Genomic DNA, 24,073 nt, shown 5'->3' with positions numbered 1-24,073 from the left:
GGGACCAGATGAAGAAAAGGTGAGCCGTATAATTCCAATTGATGATCGCAAGTATAAGCCAGTGAGATCCCGACACCTCGGTAAAGTAAGAACTTTTTTCAAAATTTTGTATGCAAAGAACGTCAGATTGTGACGGTAAAAGGGACTAATTAGAATTGTGATTTATGAAGTGTTATAGGATAGGACTTTAGGAGTTGAACCATTAATAGGGAATGACTGATCTGAGTCAGAAAACTTGAAAAAGTGCAGTGTGAAAAATATTTTAGTTTGTTATTGTCAGGTAGTTCTTGAACCACTAATTGTGTGAAAATAATCTAGGGGTGTTAAGTAATTAGAAGGACATCCCATTTTAATAGTTTTAGATAACATTTCATGTTGTAAGAGAGCTAGAATGTCCATGTTACATCGAGTTATCTTATTTTACTATTCATAAGGAGACAGTTTAAGAGAAGATGCATGAAGAGTATAAGACATAGGCCAGAAGAGCGACCAGTATGGTAAGGAAGACGAAACTGGAATAGGAGAGGAGATTGACCCTAAGATCCAAAGAAAATCCTAGGGAATTTTTTAGATATGTGGCCAGTAGGAGGAGAAATGACTGTGGAAGAATGATATTGTGGGATAAAAATAGGAATAGAGTGACTGATGCAGAGGACATAGTGAAATTATTCCAGAACACTTTATTGGAGTATTTCATCCGGGAGGAGTCAGTTTTAATGCTAGAGGGATAGGACGGGTTCAAGGTTTAGAGGTACAGGAGGAGAGTGTGTTTCAAATACTGAGTACTCTGGATGTCAGTAAAGCTGTGGGACAGGATGGTATTTCACCACGAGTTTTGAGAGAATGTGCTAGGGAACTAACAGTGCCTTTGACCTGGATTTTCAATTAAAGTCTGGTCCTGGGAAAGGTGCCCATGGAATGGAAGAAAGGTAAGATAGTGCCATCGCATAAGGGCAGCAGCAGACTGGAAGTGTCTAATTATAGGCCAGTTTGTGTGTCATCAGTGGTTAGTAAGTTTTTGGAAAAAGTAGTGAAGGACTGTATATAGGATTGGGCAGATGAGGGTAATGTTATCAGTGAGAGTTAACATGGATTTGTGAAGGGGTGCTCTTGTTTTAGCAATATGCTAACCTTTTATTATAAAGTTACAAGAGTATTAGATGAGGGAAAGGCATATACTGCCATTTTCTTAGACTTAGTGAAGGCATTTGACAGGATGCCACATGATAAGCTGATATTTAAGTTGCAGCACATGGGTCTGGATGTCAGATTGGTCAACTGGATTCAGGATTGGCTGTCTGATAGGTATCAGAGAGTTGTGTATGGTGGGGCAGTTTCAAGGAAGCAGAGGGTTACAAGTGGAGTCCCACAGGGCTCAGTACTGGGACCTATATTGTTTAACCTTTATATCAATGACATTGTCCGTGGATTGCAAGGGGATATTCGGTTGTTTGCGGAAGACGCGAAGCTGGGAAGGGTTATTAGTAATGGTGCAGATGTGGTAGCCCTGCAAGAGGATTTAAATAAGCTAGATAGATGGGCAAATGAACAGGGGTGTCAGTTTAATGCAGCAAAATGTAAGGTCTTGAGGTTTGGGAAACATCGATAGAACACTGCATACTCTATGGAAGGAGTTATACTGGAGGAAGTAGGGGAGACAAGAGATCAGGGGTGGATGCTTGATAGAAACCTGAAATTTAGGGAATATATTGCAAAGGTGGTGAAGGTAACACAGAGGATTGCTGCAATTATGAGAAGGACACTGATCTGCAGAGATAAAACAGTTATCATTCCGTTGTATAAGACTCTGATCAGACCACACTTGGACTATTGTTCTGAGATGTGGTCCCCAGGATTTCATGGGGATAAGTTAACTGTGGAAAGGTTACAAAAATGGATAACAAAGATGGTTTCAGGACTCTACAATGTTAGTTATGAGGATCGGCTGAGGGAATGTGGACTGCAGAATTTGGTGGATAGAAGAAGGAGAGGTGATATGATTGAGACTTTTAAACTGTTGAGAGGTGGTTACAGGGTTGACATTGGGGAGTTCTTTCGCTTGGTTGAACAGCGGGAAGGAGTGATGACAAGAGGCCATCCCTGGAAGTTACAAAAGGAAACTGTGAGCAAGAGAATGAGGAATGGTTTCTTTCCATGAAGGGTGGTTTAACCATGGAATGCATTGCCTAATGGAGTGATGAGAGTGAGAACGTCAATGAGTTTAAGGAGTGGTATGATAGACTTTGTGTTTCTTATGGGCAACCTTCCCTCGATGAGTCTTGATAGACTTTGTTTCTTAGGAAGGACTTCCCACGATGAGTCTTTTGACTCCATGGAGGCCTGAATAATAATAATACCAACATTAGTTAAGTTAGTATCTATGAGGATAATTGTAACTTGCTTTATTAGTAATGAATAAATTTTTTCTTGTCAACCAAATAACCTGATCACTAATCTCAATGCACCACTCATAAAGAGAACCTATGCGTAACATTATCGGGGATAGTCACGACTGCAGTGCCAAATAAGAATATATTAGATTATTGTGTTTGGAAATAGAGAAGGAAAGGATACAGGATCATGTGCCATACTAGGTGTTTGCTCTTAGATAAAGAAATTTCTCTTATCTATAGAATTTTGGTGGCATAGCGTAAACAAATAAATTTTCTGAAATTTGAAACAGGGTTAACACTAGTATTCTAACAAAGAAATTGGCTCTAGCCAGAGGCATTTCCATTGTCTATCGAGTTTTGCACACATGAGCAATACACTAATAGTGGCCAAGGGATAGAGGTAACAATAAGATAGAGTCTGTAAGAATTGTATAGGGCAAAATTTTAGAGTTGAGGAAATAACAAGTAAAAAATAAAAATAATACACCATAGGCCAAGGTATAAGGAAAGGATATAAGATCGTAGAGGAGTAAATACAATCAACAAATAAATTTATACTCATTATACATCATAAATATATCATAAAGATATATATAAAAATTTTTACAGTATGCAAATATGGAATTATTATGATTATTGTTATGCGACACTTACAAGGAGTCCAAGGACTCATTAAGAGAGGGTACTCCACTCTAATATACACAACTGACTGTCTCCACAACTTAATTTACCAACCCCACACTAACAAAGTCACTACCATCATCTACGCACATCTACTACCCACCAGAGTAGTATTTTATGCCTGTAAATTGCATGTGTTTTCTGTTGTTTTGTCTGCATGTTGGATGAAAATCCCTGATACCTCTGTATGAGATTGGCTAACTCACCTTCAGTTGAAAAAGCTCACATAAAGATTGCTCTCATCACAAGTAGAATTGCACTCATACAATGTACCATCATTCTTCCAATTGCACCATGGAAATTTTTTTATTGCACTTTCGAAATGCAAAGTATAAAATTGGTTGCAAATTTTGAAGGACGTAGAGGAGATTTATTTATTTATTTTGTGGGGTTCTCTCTCCATTCCTTGACCATCCCTTAGGACTGGTTGAGCCCTCCTAGTGAGGGAGTATCTTATGACTGTAGATCCGTGTGTGTTTACGGGCTGGTTTGCCTGCTCTGAGGGATGAAAAACAGAGTTTCCAGGTGAAAAAAAAAAAACCTCTACCTCCATATGAGACTGGCTAAACTCACCTTTAGGCGAAAGAGACCAGATAAAGGTTCCTCATGTCATGGACAGGAATCAGACCTAGGTCTTTCTGACCAAAGGGCTTCGTCTATACCATAGGTTCCCAAACTTTTTCGGGCCACTGCCCACTTTGCAAGACATAAATTTTGTAATGCCCCTCCGATTAATAATAATAATGCCCCCTCATAAATAATAATTAATAAATAAAATAATTACACAAGATATAAACAACAAATCTACAAAACATAACCACAGAAAACAGTATAATAAGTTTCGAATAATATTTGCTTTGTTTTTTCCCTCTAGTTAGCAATATAAGTTAGTACTAACTAGGCTAACTAAAATTTATGATTTTATTTCTTTCTTGCCATTATTATTTTTACTCGTAATATTAAATTATATAAAATTGGGTTTATTTTTGTACAAATCAATTAGAAAAGTGGTTTTATATATTTTATATATATTTTGAAATGAAATATAACGAATATATTTGCTAATGTAAACATAACCTATTATACATACACATGGTAAATTTTCAAATGATTAAATAATTGAAATAGAAAATTGATAAAAAAATTAATCATGTAAGACGGGCATAAGATGAAGTAAAATGCAATATTTAAATTTTAAATGATTATCTAATTGCAAAATCATGAAAAAAAATAAAAATAAAAAAATCGGGAGTAGGCGAGGCCATTTAGCCCTATCTAACTTTTGGAGACTGAGTGGGCAGTTCAATCTCCACTGGTACCCAATCAGAGACAGATGGCCCAAGGCTATCACTAATTAAGCGGTACGCAGTGAAGAGAGACGGCTCAAATGTGCCGCCATCTCGTGGTCTCTAACCCTAACACAATATATTTAATGTCTGAAATAATGTGGGTTCTACGGTCGATTTTCTTGAGTTTACAGGACGAACAAGCAGGTTTTTCCTCCCGGAAACTCGGGTTTTTCGTTGGTTGCAAATTTTGAGATTATAAGACTAGAAAAGCTGCAGCTGCCAAAGGAGGGTGAGAAAAGGCTTAGAAAAATTTCCTCTAGTCGCCGACTAGACTCGAAACGAAGACTTCCTTCGTGCGGCCTAGCGCGGTGGTGTGCAAACGCCACATCCACTGAGCTACACAGGCATAATTAATTTTTAAATATATATTATTAATTTCTTCTATAAAGAGCCACCGACTCCTAGACCGCCTGAATGTCCCCAAATGTTTCTGATCCCACTATAGCCCCCCCCCCCCCCAGAAGGCTTCAGCGCCTACTGAGGGGCAGTACTGCCCATTTTGGGAACCTATGGTCTATACTGACTGAGCTACAGAGGCTCTTTAGTGGAGGAGATGAGATATCTGGAGGTTGTAGTGGATAGGGACCTGTTGTTTAGAGGTCATATAGCTCAAGTTGTGAAATCATTAGATTAGATTATGACAATGATAAAGAAGATGTTGATATGCAGAAGTAAAGAGGTTATGGTTTCACTTTATGCAGGCTTTGATCAGACCTAATATGGATTATTGTTCACAGATTTGGTCACTTTGTTTTCATGGGAAAGAAGATATACTGGAAAGGGTCCAGAGGAAATTGACCAAAGTCATTTCCAGTCGGGTATGACGACATTCCACAGACTGCTAGAACTGAGACTTAAATTAAACAGCTTAGGCAAAGGCATTGCCAGTTCTCCTGCACATTCTCTTTAAAATGTGAGCCGATACCCATCCAATCCCACAGCTGTATTTGCATTTAGATTCTGCAATATCCTAAGCACCTGCATTTCATCAACCTCTGTACTCACATCAGTCCCTGTCACCTCTGCTATAGCAACATCTTCACTTGGATGATATACCCTTGCAAAATAGTCATTCAGTAGCTCAAAAATTTCATCTGCTTCGTTACCTCCCTCTCTACCATATACATTAATTTTATCCTTCTATAGAGTCATTCTTCCTCCTACTTGCCGCAAAACAAATAAACTCTTTGGGATTTCCTTTTGCGTATGCAATAATTATTTCTCAATCTAATTTTCCTTACCATGCATGTCACTTTTCTTTTCTGATCCTTGTACTGTTCACACGTTAGCTTTAACCATTCACCCTCTCTACATTCCCTGTCCACGATCATCCCAATCCTAGCCTTATCAGTTATCTGCAATTCAGTTCTATCAATACAGTACATAGCTTGTGATCCCTTCTTCCAGGATTCATCACTTGGCCATGTCAAACTGGCAACCATTTACCTTTGCCTATATCGCTAATCTGTTTAAACAATCTGCTGGATCTCTCCATCATCTTTCTTGATTTTCACTCTTCCTAGCTTTACAACATCCTCTGCAATGAGTCTGCAAATCCATGGAGATGGCTGAGAAATAGTAATGTAATGTTTGTATATTTTAGTCTACAGTTTACCTCTGAAAGAAGTGATCTTAATAAAATCTTAATGAAATGCTGTTCAACATTTTATGCATTTTAGATAAATAAATATCAATATATCATTGTACTACTGGAAGAATATTGTGACTTTTTTTTTTTCATATTTTCTTGACATAAATTTTTAACTATTTATTTGCTTTTATCTTCAAGATATCATGTTGGCTTGGTCGAATTGAGTGTGGCAAAAGTACTGAAACAGATAAGTTTCTACTGCGACTAATGACTCCAATTGCTAAACTATACACAGCCAAACAGGTATAAATATTCATGAGTAACTTTTCTTTTAGCTGAATTTTAAATTGAAATATTTTGCTTTTTGTGTAAATTAAATCTTGACTTAACTTAAATCTGTTTATGCTCCTGCATTAATAATAATAATAATAGTATTAGTGTTAGTATTACTACCAAGCCTCCATAGAGTCCAAAGATTCATCACAAACTGCAATAACTATCATAACTTGCCTTAAAATACATTCATTGTTGGGATACCCACCACTCAGTCTGGCAATTCATTCCATTCATTAACCACTACCAAGCAAACAATCACCCTTTCACTTCCTTACTCATATGACCTTTGTACAGTTTCTATGAATGACTTCTCGCTCTTGCATACTATACCTCTTTAAAGAGCTTGGTAAGACTCCATCTTGACTACTACGTGCAGATCTGGTCAACTGGGTTTCTTGGGGATGAGAAGAAGGTGGAGAGGATTCAGAGGCGAACGACTAAGATGGTACCAGGTCTATGGAATAAACCTTATGAGCACAGTATGAAGATTTGTGACTTACAGAAATTGGTTGACAGGCTTGGGCTTTTACAAGATTAATACAGAGGAAATTTTTCAGAATAGGTCTGGTGATGGGAGAACTAAGGACTATTCTTGGAAATGTAGCAGGTAAGATATTAAATTTATTTTTGCATGAAATGTAGACAGTGGGAGGAGTTGGGTAATATAGATTTAAGTATCTCAGATATTTCAGGTTTCAGTGGCAGCAGTGGTACTAAGAAAATGAAACTTCTGGGATATCAGATAGTGTGACTGGAGATATGAAAGACTCAAAGGATGGTGCCGACTGTGACGCTGAATGTTGAGTGAAGATAGGATGCTTGGATACAGAGATAGAGATACTGAGGTAGGAAGTGGAAGGTATAAAAAATGAGCTGATTCATGTGAAGAGAGAGAGAGAGATTATAAGACTAGAAAAGCTGCAGCTGCCAAAGGAGGGTGAGAAAAGTTATGGGAATGAGAGAATGGATGAATCAGCAAACAAGAGAATGTGAGAATACAGGAGGAAGTGAAAGCAAATGAGAGGAAGGCATATAATAAGTGAAAGAGCAATGAGGAAGAATGGAGGAGAGCAAGCGAGCAAGGAATGAATGGATCTGTGATGAGAGTGATATATGGAGAGTCTGTGATTCATGGTGTGCAGAACAGAATGTTAGAGGTATTCTTGTCTGGAGGAATGAAATGATAGAGAGTGTTACCTATGACATAAAAGATGAGAGTGTAAGTGATATGATGGTTGGTACAAATGATCTGAAAGGTAGTGTGAATTTAGGAATTTAAGGAGATAGAGGAATTTAATGAATAAGGTGGTGAGAGATTTGAGGTTATTGTTAGAAACTGTATAGTAGAAAAGTATGACAGGAGAGATAACAAGAGTTTTATTCTGATATGATGATGCAGAATTGAGGAGGAGAGTAGTGAATGGCATGATGATGAGGATGTGTCCAAAGAGAGGTATATAATATGTGGATGCTTGGAGTGCATTTGAGGATAGAGGAAAGTATGCAGGGGATGGACTGCGTTTGAATATGTGAAGGTGTAGTCATCTAGAAAAATTGTTCTCAGGGCAAGTGAAATTGTTGATGGCCTCTTGTGAGGATAGTCACTTGAGAGATAGTAGAATGTATGATATGTTTCAGAGCAAAGTGAAGTCTAGAGGAAATAATAATACAGGGGTTGTTTAAAAATTTCGGTAAATTTCCAATAGAGGGTGACACAATTCGTCCATTCATAACAGTGTCGGCACATATCATCTTTTTCATGACCCCCCTGACAAAAGTTTAGCCACGTGCGATGCGTAGTTCTCGTTTTGCAAACATTTAAAATGACCGTGTTCACATTTTTCATCAAAATGGAGAAAAACGAGTTTCGTGCAGTTATAAAACACTTATTTGAAGAAGTGGATGGCTGTACAGATTAAAGCCAAGTTAGATACAGTTCATGGGGACTCTGCACCAGCATTAAAGACTATTTAGTTTTGGATAAATGAGTTTAAACATGGTTGTAAGCCCATCGAAGATGAAGCGCACTCTGGACACCTGACTGAGGTCACTATGAAGGAAATGATTGACAAAATTCATGGTATCATTATGGAAGACTGCTGAGTGAAAGTGACAATGAGATTGCTGAGATTGTAGGCATCTCAACTGAACAGGTATATAATATCCTGCACGAAAAATTGCACATGAAAAAAGCTGTGTGCACGATGGGTACTGCAATTGTTGACTGTCGATCAAAAACACATGCGAAAAGACATTTTGACACAGTGTTTGGCGATGAATCACAATTCACAGGATTTTTTTGTGTCGATTCATGACCGTAGACGAAACTTGGATCCACCACTACACCCCTGAGGTCCAAACAGCAGTCAAAACAGTGGACAATGCCTGGTAAAAGAGCATCGAAGAAAGAGAAGACTACTTTGTCAGCTGGGAAAGTGATGGCCACAGTTTTTTTTGGCATTCCCAAGGAATTTTCATCATCGACTATTTGGAAAATGGTAAGACAATAACATGAGTCTATTATGCTTCACTGTTGTACCATTTAAAAGAAGAACTGAAGAAAAAACGGTGAAGATTGGTGCACAAAAAAGTGCTCTTTCATGAAGACAATGCACTGTCCCATACACTGGCCATCGCAATGGCAAAATTGCATGAACTGAGGTTAGAACTGGTTCCATATCCACCATATTCACCGGACTTGGCCCTGTGTGACTTCTTGTTCCCAAACTTAAAAATTTGGTTTGGTGGGAAAACATTTTCTCCGAACGAGGATGTCATCTAGGCTGACAATGACTATTTTGCACAATTTGACAAATCCTACTTTTTAGATGGGATGAAAAAAACTGGAAACTTGCTGGACCAAATGTGTAGACCTCGATGGAGACTATGTTGAGAAATAAAGATGATTTTTTCCAAAAAAAGTGTTTATTTTTTTTTTTACCAAACTTTCCAAACAACCCTCATAGGTATAGGAATGGTAACAATTGATTGAGCTTTATACCAATGCCAGATGTATCAGGAATAAAGGAAGTGAATTAGTGACATTGATAGCCTCAGCATGTCCTAAGATTATTGGAATCAGTGAAATAGAAGTAGAAGGATATAGCATATTTTGACAGGATAGAAAGAGCAAACCAATTCACTATTGGAGAGTTATTAATGATAAGCGATGCATTCATTCTCCTCAGAGTGGCGAATTTAGAAGGAAATAGCACTGATAGTTTTGAAAGTGGAAGGTGTTCAGAGGTAAGCAGAACAAGGTATTTAATGGGATGTTTCTATAAGCCAGGTAACACAAAGGGTGATGAGCAGAAAATATTCCGGTAGATCAGTTTGGTGAGTTTTGTAAGTTTGTTTTTTTTTTTTTTAAACTAAATTTATTACAGTTTGGTGAGCAATCATTATGGGAGATTTTTAACTATAGCAGTATAAATTGGGCAGAGTAAGCAACATACATTAGTAAGGGAATGGCGTTTTTTCTGGTATTCTTCAGGGAAAAATGTCATAGGCAAATTTGTAGTAGTGGAAACGTGAGGATCATGAGTTTTAGATTTGATCCTTGCATCAGAGGAGCTGATTTTAATTGAGATGCTAATCTTAACTTGGAGGCTCAATAGACATACAGAAGTTTCAAAGAGAATGGAATTTATGTGGAATAATCTTAGAAATCAACTTAGGGCGGTTCCATGGATGGAAGAATTGTAAGAAAGAGATGTTAGCAGTGTATGGGGAAGGCTAGTGAAGAAATATTTATCAACAGCAATGGCAAATAGCATTCCTCAACTGAAAAAGATAAAACGATTAGGTATATAGTAGGTAGCTAATGAAATCAATCATGAAATGCAGATGAAAAAGAGTTTGCGGAAAAAGTATAAAGAGAGAAGTTGAGAGCACTTGCATGAGGATTATTAGACTCGGCCCAGGAAAGTGACTAATATAGTAAGGTATAGTAAGGAAGACGAAAATGGAATATGAGAATAGATTATTTCTATAGTCCAAGGAAAATCCCAAGGAATTCTTTCATTCCACATTATGCAAGAATGAAATAATCCACAATTATTTCTCCTTCTCCAGTAGGAGGAAGAGAAATAATTGTGGATTAATGATCCTAGGAGATGGAAAAGGAGATAACGTAACCAATGCAGATGATATAGCGGAGCTTTTAATGATTCTTTTATTGGGCATTTCATCCCAGAAAAGCAGGTGCTTAGATGCACACAAGGAAAATGTATTTCAAGTATTAAGTTATTCTGGATGTCAATAAACCAATGAGACTGGATGAGATTTCACCACATGCTTTGATAGAGTGTGCTAAGGAACTGACTCCATGGATCCTGCTGCTCAATGAAAGCCTCGCTACTGAGAAAGTGTCAAATGAGCAGGAGCATTAGATGGTGCCATTATATTAGTGTGGTGGAAGAATTCACACATCGAACAATATACCACTTTGTATTTCTTCTAGGATTATTAAGGTTTTGGAGAAATTAGTAAGGGATCATATATAAAATTGGCAGAGGAGAGCAATATTCTTTGTGAAAGTTAGCATGGATTTAATAAAGGGTGCTCTTGTTTCAGTAATTTGCTTGCCTTTTATAATCAAGTGATGAGCACAGTTTATGAGGGACAGGCATACACTGCCATTTTTTGGAGATTTTGCAAAGCCATTTGATAGAATTCCACATGATAAGTCAATATTTAAGTTGCAATACATGGGATTGTATATCGGATTAGTGAAGTGGATTGGAAATAGGCTGTCTGATAGATATCAGAGGGTTATGTATGGGGAAGCTGTATCAAGGAAGAGGTAATGTCACAAGTGGGATACTAAGACATTTGCTTTTTAACCTTTATGTCAATAATATTACCACTGGGTTGAGGAAGATATTCAGTTATTTGCAGATGATGTGAAGCTTGGAAGATATATTAGTAATAGTGCTGCTGTTTTGGCTATTCATGATTTGAATAAGCTGCAAAGATTATTATTATTATTACGGGCGACTCCAGGGAGTCCTTAGACTCATCGAGGGAGGTCCTAAACATCATATCCACACAACTATACGACATTCTCAAAGTATCTATCATACCTTGCCTTGAACTCACTCACTGTCATAGCACCCACAACAGACTCTGGCACTTATTCCACTAATTTATCACTCTAAAAGTAAAGAACCCAGCTCTAACACCCTTGCTAACCACACTCTTGCCCAGCTTCCATAGATGTCCCCTAGTTCTCCCACCACGAGTTCTGATCTCAAAAATATCCTCTGAATTAATCCTATAGAAACCCTTTAGCAATTTGAATGTCTTAATCATATCTCCCCTTTTCTGCCTATCAACCAATTTCTGCAACCCACAAATCTTCAACCTGTTCTCATGAGGTTCATTCCATAGACCTGCTATCATCTTGATCACTCACCTCTGGATCCTCTCGACCTCCTCCCTATCAAGAAGAAACCTAGGTGATCAAATATGGGCACAGTAGTCGACATGAGGTCTTATCACGGCTCGGTACAGAGGAACAATAACTTGCTTGTCTCTGCTCGTCAAAGTATTTTTCAACATCCAAGTGAGTTGATGAGCTGATTTAGCCACTTTTGCAATGTGCCCCCTAAACTTCATCTTCCTATCCACCAACACTCCCAAGTGCCTGGCCTCATCAATCTCCTGGAGTACAGTTCCACTTATGTGGTATACTGCTGCTAATCTTTTCATCCCAAAATGCATAACCTTACATTTTGTCACATTAAATTGACATCCATTCTCCTTAGCCCAGGACTCCAATCTATCCAAATCGTCCTGCAAGATTTTGACATCTTCTGCATTCACTATTGCCCTACCCAACTTTGCTTCATCAGTGAACAAATGAACTGTACCTCTTAGATGAGTTAATGTAACAACTATATCGTTAATGAACAAATTAAACAGCAGTGGTCTAAGAACAGTATCCTGCGGCACACCACTAGTCACAGGCCGTCTTTTGGACTCTACTCCTGAATAAACTACTCTCTGATATCTCTCCATCAACCACCCACCTATCCATCTCACCAACCCTATATTCATTCCCATATGTTGCAGTTTACAGATTAGAATTCCATGTGGTATCCTGTCAAATGCCTTAGCCAGGTCCAGCAGTATCACTGTAAACCCCTTATCCCTTATCCAGTTCAGCCATCACTGTGTTATAAAACTTGAGCAAGTTACTGAGGCATGATCTATCCTTCAAAAAGCCATGCTGTCCCCCATACAGTATCTCATTTTCATCAATCCATTCCTGTATTTTTCCCTTGACTACTTTCTCCAAGAACTTGAGAACAACTCCTGATATGCTGATCGGTCAGTAATTTGCAATAGTTGTCTTGGATCCTCCTTTATGCAGTGGAACTATTTTCCCCTCTTTCCACCCCTTTGGGACTAAACCAGATCCAAAAGTAAGACCCGTAATACCCATGCTGATATACCATCCAATCCCACAGATGTATTCACATTAAGGTTCTGTAATAGACTATTCACCTCCACTTCATTCACCACAATTCCCATAGAAACTAATGGTTCTTTCATTCCTTGAACGTCACCATCTGGATGATATACTCTTGCAAAGTGCTCACTCAGTAATTCCATTATATCGACTGATTCAGTGACCTCCCTACCATCGGCGTTCCTTAAAATCATTCTGCCGTGTAGTTTTTCTTTTGTTTGCAGCATATTGAAAGAACTATTTGGGATTCTCTTTAGCTTGCATAGCTAGTTTCCTTTCATAATCTGCTTTTGCTTTTTTTACCACACACTTCTGGCCTGCGCTTTATACCGTTCATGTGCCCGCAGGTCACCTTTCTTTTCAAATTCCCTCCACAGTTTTTTTTTTTTGCAGCTCAAGCTTAATGGTGTTATTCATCCATTTAACTCCTACTTGTTTTACTATTCGGACCCTAGGTATACAATCAACCATAACCTCCAGTAAATGCTCCTTGACCACTTCCCATGCTCTATCGACATCCAGCCCTTGCAGTTTTACATGCCATGGCACTGAACCAAGCAATCTCCTAAGCTTGTCATACTTGCCAGCACAGTAATTCCACATATACCCTGTCTTAATTGAAAATTCCACACCTTTAGCCACCTCCCAGGTAAAGACCTCATGATCACTCTCACCAATAGGTGGCAACATGGTGATATTCATTACAGTCAAATTCTCAGATGCTATTACCAGGTCAAGCACTCTCAAACCCCTAGTATTTTCAATTATATGCTGTCTCAGATAGTTATCCCTTAATAATTGAATAAAATCCATTTCCTTCCTCACACGTGTCCTCTCCTCCTTCCAATTAATGTATAGTTGAAATCCCCCATAATAATTACCCTCCTTCCACTCATTTCATCAATTTGTTTATGCATACTATCTCCACCATCTATTCCATCACCTGGTCTATAGTAGCACCCAACTGTATATTTTGTTCTGCGAGTCTCAATCTCACACCAAATAGCCTCAAATGAGCTCTTTTCACTATCTTGCAATACAACTTCAATTCTCCTTGGCTGCAGTTCATCACCTATCATCAATAACACCCTCCCCCATTTTATTCTCTCTGTCCCTCCTAAACACACTATAACCTACACATTCTATCCCACTAACTATATCATCTTCCACCAGCCACGTTTCACTAATGGCAATAACCTGTGGCCAGGAAGAGCCAACCAAGGCCAAAAATTCTTCCTTCTTGTTCCTAATACTCCTGGCATTAGTATACATGAAATGCAGAGGTCCCTTTTTCCCACCCCTATCTTAATGGTTATTCTAACTATCCCATTCCGATTACTTGTCCTTAGTACTGGCTCGGGTACATTATATACATTCTTATACTCAACTGTCTCACTGATGTCTGCATATCCACTTCACCGCCCTCCTTGGTAGTTCTAGTTTCCCTGGTTCTGCACATCCATTTTCACTTCATTCAGCAACACTTTTTCCAGTCTCCGCACACCAAATCCATTCAAATGCAGGCCATCCATCTTGTATAAATCCTTTCGCCCATCAAACTCATTCCACACCACACCATCTGCATAACCTGTGCATAATGTCATTTGCGATTATGGCCCTCCTTCTAAACTCCTCTCTGTCGTACTGCGGCAACAGACTCACCATCCTAACTCTGTCACTCTTTTCTTTCGCTACCTTTAACAATACTTTCAAGTCCTGATGAACAAATGAATGATGATACAGTTTAATGCACCTAAATGTTAAAGTCTTGAAATTTAGGATCCATAGATGGGAGGCTGAATACTGTTTTGGTAGTTTTCTACTAGAGGAAGTGGATAAGGCAAGAGCTTATGGGCTAATTGTTGATAAAAATTTTGAAGTTTTGGGCACATACTGCAAAGCTGGTAAAGGCAAAACCCAAAGGATTGCTGCAATACTAAGACAGACTTTGACCAGCAGAGATAAAAGAGTGGTGATTCTGTTGTATAAAGCTCTGATCAGGCCACATCTGAACTATTGTGCCCAGATCTGGTCACCAGAATTTTAAGAGGATAAACTAACTCTGGAGATGGTACAGAGGCAAATAACTAAAATGATATCAATAATTTACAAAGTTAGTTACAAGGAGAGACTGAGGACATGCAAACTGCAGAGTTTGGTGGATAGAAGATGAAGTGACATGATTGAAACTTAAACTGTTGAGAGGTATTTTCAGGATTAATACAGGAAGGATTTTTCATATAGTAGAACAAAGATAAGGGACCATCCTTGGGAGTTGTGAAAGGGGCTGGTGAGTAAGGAGCGTGAGAAATGACCTTTTTTTTTTTGCATATAGCAGGGTTAGACCATGGAATTCAGTGCCTGATAGAGTGATGAATGCAGACAGTGATTTGGTTTAAGGAGTGGTATAATAGCTAAGATGGCCTCTAAGAGTCCTATGACTTCATGAAATTTTGGAATAATTATAATAATAATAATTCCCATATCTATTTGATAGGCTCACTAACTTATATTTCTCAATCATATCACCCTTCCTGCTCCTATCTGCCAAGCTCTGAAGATCACAATCCCTCAATTTTTCCTCACACTCAACTTTCCAGAGTCTTGAGACAATCTTAGTTATTTGCCTCTGCATTCTCTTCAATGTTTCCTTATCACCAGTGTAGCCAGGTGACCAAATCAGTATGCATTCTGTCTCTAACCAGCTTCACTAAAAGATTCACCACTACACTCGATATACACACTGGCCTATACTTGAAAATTACTGACTTGGGTTCTTCTTCATTCAGTTGCACCTTCTTTCCACTCTTCTAGAATTGTTCCTGTGGCCAGACTTCTGTTGAACAACCAAGTCAAGGGCACTGCCATTTCTTTTTCACATTTATTATTATTATTATTATTATTATTATTCAGGCCTCCATGGAGTCAAAAGACTCATCGTGGGAGGTCCTTCCTAAGAACACAAAGTCTATCAAGACTCATCGAGGGGAGGTCCCCCCCCCCCAAGAAACACAAAATCTATCATACCACTACTTGAACTCATTGACCGTTCTTGCTCTCACCACTCCATCAGGCAATGCATTCCATGGTTCAACCACCCTCCATGCAAAGAAACCACTCCTCACCCTCTTGCTCACAGTTTCCTTTCGCAACTTCCAGGGATGGCCTCTTGTCATGTATACTATTTCCATAGTATACATGACAATATCCCATCCAGTCCACTGGGTGGGATATTGTCACAATTTAAATTTCTAAACACTTCCCATTCTTCAACTTCCAGTCTTCTGTCCTCCTTTCTATTGCTATTCAGCATCACTCTTAACCCCCTATATAAAATACACTGATGAAATATTCATTGAATATTTCCACTGTACTTTCAGCAGATGTGACTTGTTCCATCTCCAGCAATTAAAGACAGTCTTCCTTGTTCACTCTTTCTTCTACTAGCAGTGTAACTGGAAAGTTCTCTAGGCTTTTGCTTTACTGCTTTGCTCAATCTCTCTCTCTCTCTTTCTTTACTATACCCTTCACCTTCCTAGCCTGCATCATATACTCCTCATGCTGCTAAGGGGTACCCTGTTTTTTATATCTCCTACTATTTCTCAGGGGCTCTTGCATAATTCCATAAGTCATCATCCATTTTACTCCTACTTTGTTTATCCTCTGAACCAGGATTTGAAGGGGATAAATTAACTGTGGAAAGGATACAAAGACGGATGACAAAGATGGGTTCAGGACTGTACAAGTTTGGTTATGAGGATTGGCTGAGGGAATGTGGACTGCAGAGTTTGGTGGATAGAAGAAGGAGAGGTGATATGATTGAGACTTTTAAACTGTTGAGAGGTGGTTACAGGGTTGACACTGGGGAGTTCTTTCACTTGGTTGAACAGCAGGAAGGAGTGATGACAAGAGGCCATCCCTGGAAGTTATGAAAGGAAACTGTGAGCAAGAGGGTGAGGAGTGGTTTCTTTGCGTGGAGGGTGGTTGAACCGTGGAATGCATTGCCTGATGGAGTGGTGAGAGCGAGAATGGTCAATGAGTTTAAGGAGTGGTATGATAGACTGTGTTTCTTAGGGGGGGACCTCCCCTCAATGAGTCTAGACAGACTTTATGTTCTTAGGAAGGACCTCCCATGATGAGTCTTTTGACTCCATGGAGGCCTGAATAATAATAATAATAGGTTATCTAGTTTATATGTATATAACTACTGTATGTCTGTTTGTCCACAACTCCATTTCCACCATATACTGACTATCCCATTTAAATTAATTACTTATTATTATTAACATCTGATCTCCATGGAGTCAGTGACTCATCATGGGAGGTGCACACAATGCTCATCCAACTGTGCCTTAAACTGATTCAATGTATCTACATTGACAACACACTCAGGCAATGCATTCCATTCACCAACCACTCTCCATGCAAAGAACCTACTCCTCACTCTCTGCTCACACCCTCTTTATACAGTTTCCATTGATGGCCTCTTGTTCTACCCCCACCCCCCATCTTCCATTCTATGAAAAATCTCTTCCATGCCAACCTGATAACAACTCCTGCCCAGCTTATATGTCTCAATTATATCCACCCTCTTCCTCCTATTCACAAGGCCTTGCAACTTACATTCTCTCAATCTGTCCTCGTTCTCCACATTAAAAAGACCACTGACCACCTTTGTGAATCTTCTCTGGACCCTTTACAACATATCATCACCATGAAAACCCAGTGACCAAATCCATGCATAATAATCCATAGGAGGACTGATCAAGGCCTCATATGGATTATTATCAAAACCTTACACTTTACAACATTGAACTTAGTTCCAAATACTGCCCAGTCATACAATTACTTTAGACTACATTCAGCATTTTTAGTTATTCTTGCACTAACTTACCTCAAAACCACTTTCAGACATGCTCACCTTCATCTCCTCTAACAGCTCTAGTTTCCATGACTATGTACATATTCTCACTGAACAACACTACCTCCACATTTGTTCAAGTGCAATTCATCAGTCATATATAAATCCTTCTATTCATACAAACCACAGCCTCTCCTTCTCAATTCACTTCTGTTAATTTGTGGAAGCAAGCTCACAATCTTTGCTCTCTTCTTCTCTTTTTTCAATAACTCTTTCTTATCTTTATAGCCTTTTAGCCTATTTTTGTTTAGGAGTTTTTACTCAAATTCTTGGGCATTACTTATGTTTTATATGGACAGATATGTGAAGAATATGTAGGGAAAAAAACCTCAGATGTACCTTTGTGGGATGTTGCTGGCTGTCTTCTTTTTGAGTGGCATCCCAGCATATGGTGATATACATTCATTGTTGGAGGAAGGAAGTATGACTGAACGGAAGGAGTGGGATCAGAAAGGTGGGATTTGAGAGATGTGGGAGAATTATTGGTGAGGCAAGAGGTATGAGAACTTTTTGAGCTTTTTGAAAAATTCTGTTTTTTTTTATATTTTTTAAATTATTAAAGGTGGCAGAGAATACTTTGGGATAGGGTGAACATAGAAATTTTTGAGGAAGGAGAAGGATATTATGGGATAAGATCAGGGGTGGGAGAACTGGGTGTGAGCCGTTTCGACAGTGCATTGTCTTCAGAGCTCATGGGGGAAGTGGAGGCTATGTCATGCCAGCTTGATGTTTCCGTGTTTGGTGTATCTGTGTTGTATTCTATTGGTCAATTGTAACCTAATTTTTATGTTATGGAGCTTCCAACTCTCAGAAATTATGTGTGGCCGGTGGATGTTTATTGAGTTTTTGTCACATTTTATGGCCATCGTTTTCGATATTCTAAGCATTGTTTCATTTTCCTGTATGTTTACTATTATGGCCTTGTCAATTTGTGGGATATGTTTCTGTTCAGGGGCATGGACAGCTATTTCTGTTTTTCCTGTATTTTGTATTCTTTTTATCTTTTGGTTGTTATGTTTTTTATTGTTAAAATGTTCTGGAATTGGGATGCTGAGCCATGGAAGTGTTCTTGTAATGTTACCCACAAAGATCTGATGGTAGAATCTGTGTAGGTGACATCACAATCTTGTTGGAAAGAAAACTTGTAAACCACATTGTGGTGTTCTAGTATTTCTTTGTGTGTGTGTGAGATTTAGTTGGTTTAAGAAGTGTTGCCAATTTTTGGTTTGTGATGAACACCAGCTTATAGTCAGTGTGTTTGAAAATGTATTTGTAGGCTTTGTATGTGTTTTGGATTTATCGCAGTTTGATGATTTTTTGTGTTGGGAAGTTTGTTTTGGTTGTTGAATTATTTTGACGGATTTTTGCCGTTTTGTTGGCATAATTTATTGGCTATACTGGTGTTGGATTCTGAGTGAGGAGAACTGGAAATTATTAATACTTCAGTCAGAATCCAACATAATCAGCCATTCCTTAAGCCAAATTTGCTCATCAGACTAATAATCTCTTATTAATAGTATGCTATTCATATGATTTCTTTCAAGTTATGTTTATTAATATTTATTTGTTCATTTATTGTTTTGATATGAAGTACAGTTGTAAAAACTGTGTATTAAATATCACTTATTATTATGAAATTAATATTACTAAAACAGAGATAAAAACTGTAAAATATGTAATCTTTTTATGTTATTAGTAAAATGTAATGGATCCAATTAATTCTTCAAAATAAGACTTGATTGGTTGTTGTGAGAAATTATGTTATTTTTAGCCAGCACATGCTTTATCGTGAGTTACTGTACAGTATGCAAGAAGCCAGTTTAGTATTAATAAAACCAGTTAGAACCAGATTTTGGCAGGAAAGGGGAGTAGGATGTCAGGGGTAGTATGTGAAAAAGGAGTAACAGAGTGAGAGAGAAATAACCTGGGGCTGAACGGAGTAGGAAGGACTGGGAACTGCTCTTTATTTTGACTTATCTTTCTTCGAGTTTTTATTATTATTATTCCTGATACCTCCAAGGAGTCTGAAGACTCATCGCGGGAGGACACCTACAACTGTCTCTACACCTAACCTCTACTACGAATCATCTCCATCAACGCCCTCTACCGCCCACCTCCAACACCACCACAATAGTAATTTTTGTCTGTAAATTGCGTCTGTAAATTTAAATTGTCTGTAAAGTTCTTATTCGTTTATAAATTCCTATCACCTCACAGAATGGATGAAAGCATAATAAGCATTGGATGAAAGCATAATAAGAATGAGTAAGAAATATTGAAAGTTAGCCAATTACGAGCAAGAAGATAAATTCTCCCGAGTTAACTAATCAGTTACCGAAACCCAGGATTCTATAATATTTGTGTGTTCTCAAAGTGCAAGTATTCAAGAACCAAGGAGAGTTTCTAGGATTCTCAGTAATGAGGAAGCTATACTGTCTATACGGTAAGGATATCTTTTCTATGCCTCGTGTGAAGTAGCGAAGCTTGTTTCTGGAGAACATGATATAGTTCATATTGCTGAACTATGACTGAATGTGTGATACAGAGAAACATTTCCTCATAAACGTAATATATGAAGTATCTCTGGATTAATAATTCAAGATTGAATGTGTGATACAAAGGAGCCTGTTACGAGAGAACGCAATGTAAATTTGAGACTGAATTTTCTGAGAACTATTGTGTTAGATTGATAAACTTAGAGGTTGCTGAATGAGTTGTGCTTTGTGATTGTTCTGAATAGTTAAACTGAATCAATATTTGAAGTATATTGAACGATAGCTTTGTTTAGAGTGAAATTGTGTTTGGAATCTTGAATAATAAGAAGAGCAGAATTTATATGCATAAATTCTAATCGTAAATGATATACTCAGCTGAGTAAATTACTAATGTTTTAATCAGAACTTATTCATTCTTAAATTGCATTATCCCTACTATAAATTCTTGTTTTAATGTAAACTTATGTGTTCAAGTATTAAATAAATTTTTTTAAGTTGAATCTTGTGTTTGCCTGATTTCTTTCATTGCACTGCTCATTAAAATAGTTTGAATCTTAGCAGGAACCCTATATATATAATAAGGAGAATTTTGGCCTGAATTAAGTTGATAACAATATTGTGCTAGCTGATGGTTGATTTCAGAACGTTGCTTATGCAAGTTAGAACATAGAATGGCACAGTTAAAAATAAATTTTCTCTGTGTTCGAATGTGGAGTCAGTCAACAGCTAGAATACCCATCGGAGTAGAACATAGGATCCAACACTGGGTAATTTCAATTTTTAAAAATCTGTGTTAACTTCTTTATCTCAGCATTGAGATAATTGTGTGTAGTCAAAAACTTGTAAGCATTTATAAACTGTGCTAGATGACTGATTTCTTAATAGAATAAGGATGGTATGAGCTGAAGTGGAGATAGTTTCTGAGTACCCCTCAGAAATATTCCACAAACCCACACATATCGGAAACTACCTCAACTTCAGCTCATACCATTCCAGGAATACTGGAAATGATAGCCATAAAATGTGACAAAAACTCAATAAACGTCCACCTGCCCTACATAATTTCCAAGTTGGAAGCTCCATAACATAAAAATTAGGTCACGACTTCGACCAATAGAATACAACATAGATACACCAACGATGGAAACACCAAGTAGGCATGACATAGCCTCCACTTCCCCCATGAGCTCCGAAGATGAACTGTCAAAATGGCTCGCACCCCCATTCTCCAATTCCTAATCTTATCCCATAATATCCTTCTCCCTTCCCAAAAATTTCTATGTTCAACCCCATCCCAAAGTATTCTCTGCCCACCTTTAATAATTTAAAAAATATAGAAACATCCGGGTTTTCCAAAAAAGTTCAAAACGTTCTAATACCTCTTGCCTCACCCACAATTCTCACACATCTCTCAAACCCCAGATTTCTGACTACCCTTCCATTCAGTCATACTTCCTTCCTCCAACAATGAATGTATATTGCCATACGCAAGATGCAACTGAAAAAGAAGACAGCCAGCAATATCCCACAAAGGTATGTCCGGTTTTTTCTTCTTACATTTTTTTCCCCTACATATTCTTCATATATCTGTCCATATAAAACATAAGTAATGCCCCAGAATTTGAGTAAAAAGCCAACGACATTATAAAAAAGGGGTACTCTTAAACAAAAATAGCTAAATAGCCATAAAAAATAATATTTTATTTAGAGGAGTAACATAGGAATTTTCCCAGAAATAATACCTACTCTTTCTTATCTTTTCACAACTATACAACTACTGAGGGAGAGTTGCACCCTTAGGAGTAGGAGTGGTCAAAATTGTGACATTAAGACAAGAAAGTGTTGCATCCAGAAGAGGTGTATCATGTCACAAAATGGAAGCATTTTCTTAAGGAAATTTAGGATTCTTTAATATAGTGCAGAAAGCTTATTTACACTAACCATAAATAATGGTTAGCATAAATAAGTTTTCTCCACTGAATCTTCAAACTTCATGGATGACTCTGTATATAGTATTACTAATAAGATTTTATAAATTTTTAGAAATCACATTTAGAGGGAGTAAGTAGGATGATTATAAATTTCTGAATGGGTTAATTTTTTTATTTCTGTTACAGGCTGTAGCTGTGGTATCAGAAGGTTTGGAAGCATTTGGTGGACAAGGATATATGGAAGATACTGGTCTCCCAGTTATCTTAAGAGATACTCAGGTAAATATTTGTGCTACGTTGTTTTTCTGTAATACAGGTGTCCTTCAGTGGTTGTTTTTGGAGTTAGCTGTTGTTTCTGTATTGTGTATTTTTGGTTACAGAGAAGGTGGGGTCAGAATCGGACATATAGCAGTGGAAGAGAAGAAGAAGAAGATAACATAAGTTTTCATTATTTAGATATTTAATATACTTAAATATGTTTTATACTTATAGTTATATTCACTTATACTTATTTAGCGTTTAGTTATAATAGTTCCTCAACACTATTTTGAATAATGATGGCAGCGGCAGCTCCAATTGCAAATGGCATGTCATGAAGTCATCCCCTATTTAAGGACTCTGTTTTGCGTGACATAATGGATTTTGTGGCATGCAGGACTTGTGGAATGTATCTGTCCTGGTGGTTGTATATGTAGTAGGTGAGAGAAGGGGATATATGTATATGTGCAAAATGCAGGCAATGGGAGGAACTTGGTGAATTGGAGATGACTATAACTATACATAAAAATATAACGGAAAAACTCACGTAGAAAAATTATTTAATGGTATAATTTTCACCCGTGTGTCACAGGCATCTTCAGTACAATTAGGCACAAAAAATTAAACATTAACTGACAATTCCAAAAAGCGCCACCTAAGTAGCTGGTGTAGGATAACTAAAAAGGTCAATAACTTTCCTAAAAAAAAAAAAAAAAAAAAAAAAAAAAAAAAAAAAAAAAAGAATTAATACAATAAAAACTTAGGAAAGATTAGCTGATTTGTAAAGTACTATCTCCCATAAAGGGGATAGACGTAAGCCGTTGGATCTGTTTAAGTTAGGAGAATGAAGTAGAGTTTCACATGCTTCTTTATAAAGGCGTTCCATGAGAAACTGACTTTTGTGAAGAACTCTCGTCTTTTTCCAATGAACTCTGTGTCTAGTGAAGATGGCATGTTCTGCAAGTCCAGACTTTTCAGGTTTAAAGTATTCAATATAAGATTGGTGTTCTTCTAGCCGAATGGAGGCAGATCTTCCCGTTTGTCCGAAATAACATAATCCACAAGAGCACGGAATCTGGTAGACACCTGGATGATTGAGATGTGGAAGCTTGTCCTTTGGAGAAGCGAGAAAGGTGGAGATTTTTCTAAACGGTCGAAAGGCAACAAAAATATTCAGTGGTTTTAAAATTTTTGCTATACGTTCACTGATGCCTTGTATATAAGGGATGGTAATGCGCGTTATTTCCTCTGTGTTTGAAGAGGGAGACATATTAAATCTACTCAAAGTTCTTTTAATGAAGCAATTCTTATAGCCATTAGATAGAAAGGAAGAAGTTATATATCGTATTTCTTTCTGTAAAAGATCGTCTGTAGAACAAAAATTTCGGACAAACGGGAAGATCTGCCTCCATTCGGCTAGAAGAACACCAATCTTATATTGAATACTTTAAACCTGAAAAGTCTGGACTTGCAGAACATGCCATCTTCACTAGACACAGAGTTCATTGGAAAAAGACAAGAGTTCTTCACAAAAGTCAGTTTCTCATGGAACGTCTTTATAAAGAAGCATGTGAAACTCTACTTCATTCTCCTAACTTAAACAGATCCGACGGCTTACGTCTATCCCCTTTATGGGAGATAGT

At 37.7% G+C, this 24,073-nt stretch overlaps 1 protein-coding gene across 2 annotated transcripts in view; it reads left to right on the top strand.

Moving 5' to 3' along the window:
• The window catches only part of LOC150109682 (acyl-CoA dehydrogenase family member 11-like), a 233,196-nt gene that overhangs the window by 163,690 nt on the left and 45,433 nt on the right, over positions 1–24,073 (top strand). For both annotated transcript variants that reach the window (XM_090409687.1, XM_090409688.1), the window contains 2 exons: positions 6,213–6,317; positions 22,359–22,451. In XM_090409687.1, the coding sequence (XP_090265813.1) occupies positions 6,213–6,317; positions 22,359–22,451 (198 nt within the window). The remainder of the gene's footprint in view (positions 1–6,212; positions 6,318–22,358; positions 22,452–24,073) is intronic.

This window comes from Typopeltis vanoorti, chromosome 2, assembly GCF_054136105.1.
Source record: "Typopeltis vanoorti isolate ZY-2024b chromosome 2, IOZ_Tvanoo_1.0, whole genome shotgun sequence".
NCBI lineage: Eukaryota > Metazoa > Arthropoda > Arachnida > Uropygi > Thelyphonidae > Typopeltis > Typopeltis vanoorti.
Note: the sequence above shows the minus strand (reverse complement) of the source record. Positions and strands in the feature narration are given on the sequence as shown.